Source organism: Humulus lupulus, chromosome 3 (genome assembly GCF_963169125.1).
Source record: "Humulus lupulus chromosome 3, drHumLupu1.1, whole genome shotgun sequence".
NCBI lineage: Eukaryota > Viridiplantae > Streptophyta > Magnoliopsida > Rosales > Cannabaceae > Humulus > Humulus lupulus.
In genome coordinates, this window is record NC_084795.1 from 52,966,602 (window position 1) to 52,978,082 (window position 11,481).

The following is an 11,481-nucleotide window of genomic DNA, read 5'->3' on the forward strand; positions in this document are numbered from 1 at the left end:
ATTGATACATTGAGACCAAGTATTACTCAAATCTGTTCAATAGAATATTCTACAAATGATATTTCATAGACCTCCAATTAGGCACATGAATGGGGGCTGATTATGGTAATAGCTAAGTTTGGTAATGTATCAAGGATATATAATCAATTTGCTATCCGATTGATTTAAAATGTATCAATTTGCTATCTATTTAATTAGAAATGTTTTTGTAATTAAATAGCAAGAGAGTGAAGGGGGAGGCATATTTTGTTCTTGATCTGTATTGAGCCTTGGCTCTTGGAGAAAAACTGGGACTCTCGAATTTCCCAAAATATCAATAAAACACACTCTTTATTCCTCTTATCTCTTTATCTAGTCTACTGCAGTGTATCAATTGGTGTCGTCTGTCACCAAACTCCATGGTGACCAAGATAGAATCTTGAGTGGAAGCAGTTGAAGGTCTCCTTTCTACCGTCCAAATTGAGTTGCTTACCATCAAAGAGGACTTGCAGCGGTTACCCGTTTTGGAGCACAGCATTGCTGCCTTGGTTAGTCGGTTGGACGCCTTTATGACAGCCTAGACAAAGCGGCAAGTGCAACCGACGGCAGCTGATCGGACCTAGGCTTTGGCATCCAAACCAGCCCCTCACGTGGACTCTGTTCCCTCTTCGTTGGTGTTGGGTATGGCTGTCGACCCAGGAGGCAGAGGCTCTTGGGATGGTGGGTCTTCTCATGACACTCCCGCCCCGACGCCGAGATGGGATATACGTCTCCGTCGCATCGAGCTTTCTTCCTTTGACAGCGACAACCCAGATGGTTGGGTCTTGAAGGATGAACATTTCTTTTCTCTTCACTGTTTGACTGATGTCGAGTGCCTTGAGACTGCAGTTACCAGCCTTGAAGGAGAGGCGCTGATCTGGTTCCAGTGGGAGAATAGTCGCTGTCCATTCATGTCGTGGGCCAATCTCCAGCGATAGATGGTGCGACTCTTCAAGCTTCTGCCCGATGACTCAATGTATCGTGCGTTTTTGGCCTTGAAGCAAACCGACTCTGTACGTGATTATCGGAAGCAGTTTGAGCTATTCACGTCTTCTTTGGAGGGTCTCTCTAAAAAAGGTATTGAAATATACTTTTATTATTGGGCTTTTATTTGAAATTGGACACGAGGTTACTATATTGAGCCCTAGTGGGCTTGAGGAGACCATGGAATTGGCCCAAATTGTGGAGACTAAATTATTGGCCCAACAAAGAGCTAAACTAGCCATGAGAGCACCCCTTTCTCGTTTTAGTGGGACGCATACGGGCCCACTCAACTCAACTCCTCCACCCAGGACTACAACAATTTCCGAGGATAGTCATACTACATGGTCCGGGTTCCGCCGACTGTCAAAATCTGAGCTTCAACAGCGCAAAGCGCGCGACTTGTGTTTCAAATGTGACAAGAAGTACTCTCCCGGCCATCGCTGCACACAGAAGGAACTTTAAGTCATTATATTACAAGACTTACCTACCGACGATGTTCACAACGACGTCGTTGAGGATGTGCACCTTGTTGTCGACACAGTTGATGAACAGTTGGAAAATAAGGTCGTGGAAGTTTTTCTAAATTCCGTTGTTGGCCTCACTTCTCCGAAGACTCTAAAGCTCGATGGCCACATCGGGACACAATCAGTGATCGTCTTGATTGATAGTGGTGCCACTCATAACTTCATCTCCAATGTCCTTATTCACAAATTAGGGCTCCCTATTACGACAACGGCATCGTACGGCATGGTGTTGGGCATGAGAAAGGCTACTCAAACTCAAGGAATCTGTCGGGGCATCGGCGTGACCATAGAGGGCATTGAAATTGTTGAGGATTTCCTTCCCTTGGATTTGGGAAATACAGATATCATATTGCCCATTCAATGGCTGGAAACTCTGGGGGTCACTCACATCAATTGGAAGACTCATTCCATGAAGTTTTCGGTAGGTAATAACACTATTTTGTTGCAAGGTGATCCCGCCCTCCATAAAACGCTTGGGTCCCTCAAAAGAATGATGCGATCCATTCAACATGAAGGGCATGCCCGCTGATTGAGCTTAGGGCAGTGGTCGTACCGCCTGATGATCCTTCCAACACCCCCCCATAAATGCAGGAGGTGTTAACTACGGCCAAGGAAGTCTTTGACATGCCCATGAAACTTCCACCGTTACGGGGATGAGAGCATGCCATTGTTCTACGTGAAGGTGCATCTCCTATTAGTGTATATCCTTACCGTTATCCTCAAGTTAAAAAAGATGCGATCGAAAAGTTGGTTGGGGAAATGTTGGCAGCTGGTATTGTCTAGCCGAGTGTGAGCCCATTCTCTAGTCTGGTATTGCTTGTTTGGAAGAAAGATGGCAGTTGCCAGTTTTGTGTCGATTATCGGGCCCTTAATTGTTAGACGGTTCTTGATAAATTTCCCATTTTGGCCATTGATGAGTTGTTGGATGAACTTCATGGCACTACTATCTTCTCCAAGCTCGACCTAAAATCTGGTTACCACCAGATCCAGGTTCAACCTACCGACGTGCCCAAGACCGCTTTTCGCACTCATGAGGGTCATTATGAATTTCTGGTCATGCCTTTTGGCCTCACCAACGTCCGGCGACATTCCAATCCTTGATGAATGAGGTTTTTCGCCCTTATCTTCGTCGTTTTGTTTTGGTATTTTTTGATGATATCCTTGTTTACAGTTGTAATATCACTGAGCATGTTGCCTGCTTATCCACAGTTTTACAAATTTTTTCCAAGCATAAACTCTATGCAAATTTAAAAAAATGTCTATTTGCAAGGGCGAAATTAGATTACTTGGGTTACATCATTTCAGGTATGGGAGTGGTAGCCGACCAAGCAAAAGTACAGGCTATGTTAGATTGGCCTGCTCCGAGGAACATCAAGGAACTGTGAGGATTCTTAGGGCTTACTGGTTACTACCACAAGTTTGTTCGAGGCTATAGTGAGATTGCATAGCCCCTCACCGAATAGTTGAAGAAGGATCAGTTTGGATGGAATGCCTCTACTGCTGTTGCTTTTGATGCCCTCAAACACGCTAGGACCACTGTTCCGGTTTTAGCCCTCCCTGATTTTACCAAGCCGTTCATAGTAGAGATCGATGCGTCTGGCTACGGAGTGGGTGTTGTGTTAATACAAGAACAGCGACCGATGGCTTTTTACAGTCAAGTTTTGGGGCCTCAAGCCCGAGTCAAGCCGATTTATTAGAAGGAGTTGATGGCTATTATCTTTGCTATTAAAAAATGACAACCTTATCTGCTTGGGCAGCGTTTTGTGGTTCACATTGACCAGCAAAGTCTAAAATTTCTATTAGAACAACACATTGTGGCTCCCGAGTACCAGAAGTGGATGGCTAAGTTGCTAGGGTATGATTTCGAAATCCAATATCGATCGGGGGCTAGCAATAAGGCGGTTGATGCTCTATCTCGAGTTTCCCACCAGGTGGAATGTCATAATATACTACTGTCACAGGGAATTGGCTAGGAGGCATTACACCAAGAGATACTACAAGATGACTTTGTAAGCAGAATCGTTTCCGATTTACACCAAGGGAAGGCTCACGCCGCTGGGTTCTCCCTGGACCATGGACAATTGAGGTATAAAGGACGCTTAATGTTGTCCAAAACATGCTCTCTTATCCCTACCATACTCAAGGAATACCACGATTCTGCTCTGGGGGGCCATGTGAGGATAAAACTTTCAAACGCATTGCATCTGATTTTTACTGGTTGGGAATGATAAAGGTCGTGGCGGAATGGGTGCGCAATTGCGAAGTGTGCTAGAAACACAAATCCTTAGCCATATCTCCTGCTGGGTTATTACAGCCCATTGCTTTTCCCTCCTTGGTTTGGGAAGACTTGACCATGGATTTTATAGAGGAATTGCCTCGTTCATATGGTATGGATACAATCTTGGTTGTGGTGGATTGGTTCAGCAGATACGCTCACTTCATTTCGTTGAAGCATTCTTTTACGACTAAAATAGTGGCTGAGGTATTTGTTCGGGAAATCGTTCGTCTACACGAAATTCCGAGATCTATCATTTCTGACTGTGATAAGATTTTCATGAGTCATTTCTGGCAAGAGTTGTTCAAGCTCCAGGGCACGACGCTCCGTCACAACACTGCATATCATCCGCAAACAGAATGTCAATCGGAGGTTGTCAATCGATGTTTGGAAACTTATTTGTGCTGTTATGCCTCAGAGAAACCCCGAACTTGGTTGGCTTGGCTCGCTTGGGCAGAATATGGGTACAACACCTCATTCCATGCGTCATCGAAACACACACCATTTCAGATTCTCTATGGTCGCGATTCTCCTTCACTCATTTGGTACAAGTCTAGCTCCACCCCAGTTTCTTCGTTTGAGGAAATGTTAGAAGAACGAGATGCGTAACTTGATGACCTCAAAATGCATCTGCTCCATGCGCCAACAGAAGATGAAGTTAACGGTGGATAAAAAGCAGCGTGATGATCATTTTGAAGTAGGAGAGAAGGTATTTGTCAAGTTGAAGCCTTACCACCAGAAATCTATTGTTGGCAGGCGCAATGAAAAGCTCTCTCCTTGCTTCTACGGGCCTTTTGAAGTACTCGCACGCATTGGTCAAGTCGCTTATAAGTTGGCATTACCTGCCACCTCTTTGGTGCATCCGGTGTTTCATATTTCTCAGCTTCGGTGAGCCCATGGCGTGCATCACTCTTCCCCATTGTTGCCACCGCAATTGAATCCCGATATGGAGTTGTTGGTTGAACCTGCAAATGTTATGGGTGTTCGGAATACTAAAGCTGATGGAAGCAGCAAAGTGGAAGTACTCATCAAATGGAAGGACCTACCGCTCTTTGAGGCCACTTGGAAACACTATGACACCATGGTCCAACAATTTCCTTCTTTTCACCTTGCGGACAAGGTGAAAGTTTGGGAGGGGGTAATGATAGACCTCCAATTAGGCACACTTATATTAGGCACATGAATCATGAGGGCTGATTATGGTAATAGCTAAGTTTGGTGATGTATCAAAGATATGGAATCAATTTGCTATCTTGATTGATTTGAAATGTATCAATTTGTTATCTGTTTAATTAGGAATGTTTTTGTAATTAAATAGCAAGAGAGGTAGAGGGGGGCATATTTTGTTCTTGATCTGTATTGAGCCTTGGCTCTTGGAGAGAAACAGGGACTCGAATTTCCCCGACTATCAATAAAACACACTCTCTATTCATCTTATCTCTTTATCTAGTCTACTGCAGTGTATCAATATTCTAGCTTGTGATTTTCTTATTTTTTTCTTTGTTGATGCAACATGATTCATGAATCTAACAAATATCTGTCATAGTAAATTATAACACAACCATAAGCATCAGTTACATAAAATTAGACTACTTGTATCAGAACTAGTTCCTACGTCCCTCTCTCAGTTTCATATACATACAAGTACAACTAGATTTTAACTTTATCTACAATCAGATTATAAGAGGGAAACTCAGTTCTGTTTGTAAAATCAACACCTTTCTCCTCCATCTTTTGTTGCAATTGCATAATACAGAAGTTTGGTATGAGTATAATTTATAGAGTATAGGCCTCATATTCCTTGGTCATCCATAGATTTTATTTCTTGGTCATCCATAGACTTGTGATATAGCTTGGCACTAACAATTAAAGTCTTCAAAGCACATGGTCCCATATATCTCAAAACCTGTATACAAATCAAACATAGTAAGTGAATCCAACGCATATGAAGCTTTTCTTCTAATTAATTTATTTAATTTTACTACTCTCCCCTGAAAGAACTAATCCATAAACTTCTTATGATGTAGAAAGGCTAATATTGTGTGGTTCCAGTTTGACCTAAAGAAAAAAATTCTCAAAGATAACCAGAAGCAGCTGATCTATTATGTGTTTAAGGATGTTGAATCAAATCAAATTTTCGACAATATTGCACCTCCCTTTAATGTTAATAAGAGCTAATTATGCAATCAGTTATGCCAATTTTACATCATATGTTCTATGTCTGTAAGCAACTATTATGTATTTCTACTGTTAATATTAAATTCAACAGAATTTACACATTACAGATTCTTTGGTTGTTCCTGAAGTTGAGTAAAAATTTCCCCTATGTACTCAGTTGTCACAAATCTTAATCAAATACGTGTTTTGACATCTAAGAAATAACAGCAAGAGCAACCTCAGTCTAATATGAATAAAACATTGATAGCAGAGAAACAGAGTGGGAACAATGTAGCACCTCATTAGCATCTTTGTAACAGCTATGCTCATCTTTCTTTGGCCAACTTACTTGCCAACACCTGACAGACAGAAAATTGTGAAAGTCATAGTTGGTCAGCTTTATGATTTAATTGTACCTTACTAGCTCCATCTACATTATAGAGAAGAATTAAAAGCCGTTGAATCTTTATGTTAAAAACTCTTATCACATGTCCAAGCACTAGGTAATCTTGAAATTCAAGACCTCAATCTTTATTTGCAAGCTCAAGATGTGCCAGTCAAGCATCATCAATTGAGTAAAAGTTGTTCACGAAGAAAAAAATAGTGAATCAAAATCAAATCATACAAATTTAGGAAGAAAATATATAAGATTGAAAATTCGCACAGTCAATAACCTGTCTTTTCCAAGACGACGAGCTAGCTCTTCAGCCAAAGCTTGGCCAGGTACGTCACTGTCAGTCGCAAGGATAATTCGAGAAGCCTTCATTTATAAAGGAAAATGCTATAAAGAAAAATTCTATAGAAGCATAATTCATGTTGCTTTTAGTGGGCAGAAGTCTTTTTACCTTATCCAAATATTGTTTGCAATTCCAAAGGTACTGAAATGCAACGTCCTAAGTTCATGCAAACATATGCATACAAAAAAAAAAGCATGTAAATAGAGGGATGGTAATAGAATTTAAAGGGAAATATGTTTATTTTTCATGTTTTTGGTTGGTTTTTGTACTCACCTTCTCAGAAGATGGTAATGTATGAGAAATCTTTCCTGGTGCTCCACCAGGAACACTCACACAATTGGGAAAGCCAGCTTCCTCCACTGAGAGCTTATCTAACTCACCTTCAACCTAAAAGCAGCATCAAAATAAAAAGAATCAAATCAGAGGGGCATAGTTTAACCCAAAGAAAAAGAAATAAAATAAAATATCTGTTGTAGCAATCCAAATGAGGTAGCTTACAATGATGATTTCAGATGCATCAATAATGTCATCCAGTCCATATAACACTTTTGCTGTATCCTTCATCTGAAAAAAAGGGATGAAAGGAATCGAAAGGACACAGAACAAACTTTTTAAATGGAAATATACAGCCTAACTTTTCAAACTTTGTTGTGTGCAAGGGATTTCCAATAAAATAATTATTAGTTCTCATAAAAATAAAAATAAAACAAAGTCATTCAAGAACCAATCCAGATCACGCTGGACAAGCCAACATGGTATCATCATATGAGATCTCTTCAATTCAAAAAATACATAATGTGATGGGCAAACAAACTAAATGAGCAACTAGGATGTAACACTCTCATACCAAAGAGACTTTAAAGGGATAAGGAGCAATGTACCTGCCAAAATCTTTTTTTCTCTATAGTCCGGTACTTGCAACCAACTAGAAGTCCATTTCGTCTATAAGTAAACGCAATGACAAGCTGCAAATTCAGTCTATTTAGATATGATAAAACCTTTCATCAGTGAAGTTACTGGGAGCTGAAACCAAAATTAACTGCTGAAAAGAGCCGAACTGAAGAACTAATCATGCAACTATATTATTTCAGCAATTATACCAACAGTTAGAAAGAAATTGGCAATTGTAATTCTAAAAACATATGAATTAAGCGTATGTATGCATATTTTGATAAAATTGTGATATAGATTACATTCCGCAATCCAAACATCTGGTAAGATTTATTTGCAAATTTATATTAGAGAATGAACTGGCCATGTGGGATAACTATAGTTGTAAAGGAAAGATATTTAAAAAATTTATCAGGCCATAAAAGAGACTGGTACAAATACCCAAGAATAGTCTAAGATATTTTGAGGGACAGTATGGTCAAATAAATTTAACAGTTGATGCAATTCAATGTACCTTGCTACCAGAAAGTTGCATAACACTATTTCTATGCAGAGTCTCCTCAGAGATCATTCGCTCACGGAAGTAGGCAATAAGCTGAAGAATAAGACAGAGTAAACACCTATTAAAGTAAATAATGTTCCTGCAATCTCACAAATGGATGTTTTGAGCTGTAGAATAAATATTAACAGGAAATGACTTAACCAACTTAATGAGTACAATAACATGAGTTTCATGAATGACTCTGAAAGGAGTTATGGCACAAGAATTCCCAATTCAAGAAACCCTGGTTGATAAATACACTAATTTCTCTGAAACCAAACTAATCAAATTCTATTGTGTATCAAAGGAAGAACACCAGGTAAAAGCGATGGAGATTTTCAGCATTAAATTAATGTTGGTTGATGAAAATAGAATGAGTGTTAATAAAAGTCACAACTTTGCACAAACATTAGGAAAACAAAAAGACATTGTTTTATTCAAAAGAAGAAGTGAGAACCTCTTATTCATACATGTATGTATCTGCATCATTCAACTTTATAATCAAATTCAAAATCTTTATTTTGAAATCAGGATAGTTCAACTTATTTCTACATAACTTTAATAAGTACAACATTTTAAGATGATCTCCTTCCTTTTCCTACATGAATTTTTGGAACAGAGAACACACCGAGTAGTTTTTGTATCTCTTTTCATGGCAGTAGTGCTAAGTATATGTAATTGGGATTTTTCTATGAAGCTCCAACAACAGACCAATACTTACTGCAAACTTTTAAACTCGGAAAAGAATTTGTGAATGGGTTAAGTTTCTCAAAGATTTTTCCATAGTAATTGACAGTAATTGACAATTCTTACTTGAATATCCTGGTAAATCTTCTAAAAATAGGACAGCAGCAAGAGCACAGATGGAAAAGTTTGAGGGCCACTGTGTCAATAATGCGCTGCTTGAATTTTAGGAAGAAATATCACCACATTTTGCATTTGAAATAGCTTATTCACTCCTATAGTATCAGACAAAATCCAATCTTGAATGCTTTACCTTTTTCCTTCTGACAGCATTTAAGTTAGGCAGCCTAAATACACATTTAAGAAGTTATCTAATCCTATGATCAAGAAATCAAAGGGATTCGTAATAAATCCAGTTAGTCCTGTCGAGGACTATGCATGACAGCAACAGAAATGCTTTACAAACAATTTTTTTTTTGCAGCAATTCAACCAATATAAATAAGATAGATACCAATGAAAAGAGAAAGAACAGAGATAAGCAAATGACGAGTGGGAAATTACATTATTATAGTACAATAACAAACATAACACACACACGATGTAAGAGAAAGACTAATCCATATACCTCCTCACCAAGAGGCACTAAACCCAGGCTCTTTTCTGACAATTCTCCAGATGATTTGACTTTCCTTTCGGCTCTATTTTCTGCTTCCCGGTCATCTGCAAACACCTGAATTGCAAACAATGAATTGCCTGAGAATAAATCAAATTCAATGCTTTTGAGCATAAGCAGAATAAGAAAAGAATTACATAGCAAAATGATATTCTGTACCCGACCAGCCCAACCGCAATCAATGCGAAAGCACCTCCACATAGCAAATTCCCTACAAAATCAAATTATAAAAGTTACAACAATCACAATATCTTTCTCAAACCACTTAGGAACATAAAGCAACTCACCAATTTTGGACGATGTGAAATGACAAACTCCTCTCCATAGATTGCCCACCATTGCACTAGTTTATCAAAACACAAATATTTCAAAATAGCTGCTTGACATGTCATGATAAACAAGAAAAATAAATGACCAGAATATTCTCTCACAAGAATTGGGGTTTTCTCTCAAACTTTTCAACATTATTATTAAAAGAAACGAACATGTTTACAACCAAAAATATCCAGTACCTACCTTAGGACATAAAAGATTATAGTATCGTCCGGGCACCCAGGAATGATTGCAAGTAACCCCAAGCAGCTCCATTTTCTGCTTCAATACACTCACTTTACCCTCATCGAATGGCTCCAACTTAGCTGTAACAAACAAACGAACGACAAATAAGAAATGGGTATGGTAAGATGGAAGCAAGTGTTGTAAGCAGAGCAAAGAAAAGAAGGAACCTGGAAGTGAAACAGTAGATTGAGTGTGGAGGTTGGAAGAGTTAGAGGAAGAATGACACCAAACTTTGGTTAGTCTGGTCGGCGAAAGGGCCGGAGAGCTTATAAAGCGACGGTTGGAGGAGAAGAGGGCTGTGTTGATTGGACGCAAAATACTTCCAATTGATGAACTCATTCTCATTTTCTTCTTCTACTTCCTAACTTCTTTTTAAAAAACTACGGTGGGAGGGGTTTATCTGTTCAACGAAGTGGGAACTATGGTGGGAGGGGTTTATCTGTTAAAAATGATTTGTCAGCTTCTCATTTTGATAGTTTTTTATTTTTATTAAATTAAATTACACTATTCAATGAATAAATGAGCAACCATTAATTAACATTGAGAAAAATTTCAAGGGAAATTTACATATATAGTTATAATTAATAGTTAAGTTCGTTTTATAACGTTACTAAAACTAATTGCATACTTATACAAAACCATAGTTTGATTTCTTTTTCCCATTTATTTGCATATTTACCAAATTATTACAAGAGTCATTTGTTTTAATAAATTTTTAACACCATCTTTGTAATGTCCCGCGTTTAGGGCACGGGTAGAATTTAGGTTTAAGGGAAATTTTATTATCGAAAATTTTATTTCTAAGTATTTTGATACTTGTAAGAAATAGGGGTTTTTTTTAGCTTCGGTCTCCATTTTTTACACTTTGTAACACTTAAGTCCCAAAAATTGATTTTGTATCAATTAGGTTCCCAAACTTTTCAAATTTTATCATTTAGGTCTATAAATGTTATTTTTGTTTCTTTTTTATTTGAAAATACATAAAAAATACAAAATAAATAGTGAATCATTATTAAAATATTGACATTTAATTTATGACAATAAAAACATGATATGAGAAAAAAAAAATTTCAAGGCATTTTTAAAAATATTTAATATTTTTATAAATTAAATTAATTTTTTATTAAAAAAATATTCTGACCTACATTGTTGTTTTATAATGAATATTAATAACTATATTAACTCGAATATCTTGATATTACCAATTTTGATTATGTTTATGATTTTTTATTTCATACATTCTTTTTAAAATTTAATAATAGTGTATATAAAGTTATTTATGTGCATATATATATGATTAGTTATAAGTTGCATTGTAGAAAAATTTACTAAATAAAAAATAAATATGTACATTATAAATATTGATAATCTCGTGATAGTTCAGTAATAAATATTAAAAATTCTAGGTAAGGATTTTTTTTAACGAAAAATTAATTTA

At 37.6% G+C, this 11,481-nt stretch overlaps 2 protein-coding genes across 3 annotated transcripts; one reads left to right on the plus strand and one right to left on the minus strand.

The window, feature by feature from the left end:
* Positions 1-956: 956 nt before the first annotated feature.
* On the plus strand, positions 957-2,627 carry LOC133824158 (uncharacterized). Its single transcript, XM_062257033.1, has 3 exons — positions 957-1,095; positions 1,481-1,947; positions 2,406-2,627. The coding sequence occupies exons 1-3, from the start codon at positions 957-959 to the stop codon at positions 2,625-2,627; spliced, it is 828 nt and encodes a 275-aa protein (XP_062113017.1).
* A 2,701-nt stretch (positions 2,628-5,328) lies between these two features.
* LOC133822701 (primase homolog protein-like) lies at positions 5,329-10,509 on the minus strand. 2 transcript variants are annotated; one of them, XM_062255133.1, is made up of 13 exons: positions 10,211-10,507; positions 10,002-10,123; positions 9,773-9,828; positions 9,645-9,696; positions 9,438-9,542; positions 8,101-8,181; positions 7,577-7,660; positions 7,194-7,259; positions 6,969-7,082; positions 6,804-6,851; positions 6,633-6,718; positions 6,257-6,317; positions 5,329-5,707 (listed from the first exon to the last, which is right to left on the minus strand). In XM_062255133.1, the coding sequence occupies exons 1-13, from the start codon at positions 10,386-10,388 to the stop codon at positions 5,594-5,596; spliced, it is 1,167 nt and encodes a 388-aa protein (XP_062111117.1). In that variant the 5' UTR covers positions 10,389-10,507; the 3' UTR covers positions 5,329-5,593. The 2 variants fall into 2 exon arrangements, with proteins under 2 accessions (XP_062111117.1, XP_062111118.1); XM_062255134.1 differs by lacking the exon at positions 6,633-6,718 and having other exon boundaries at positions 10,211-10,509.
* Positions 10,510-11,481: the final 972 nt, after the last annotated feature.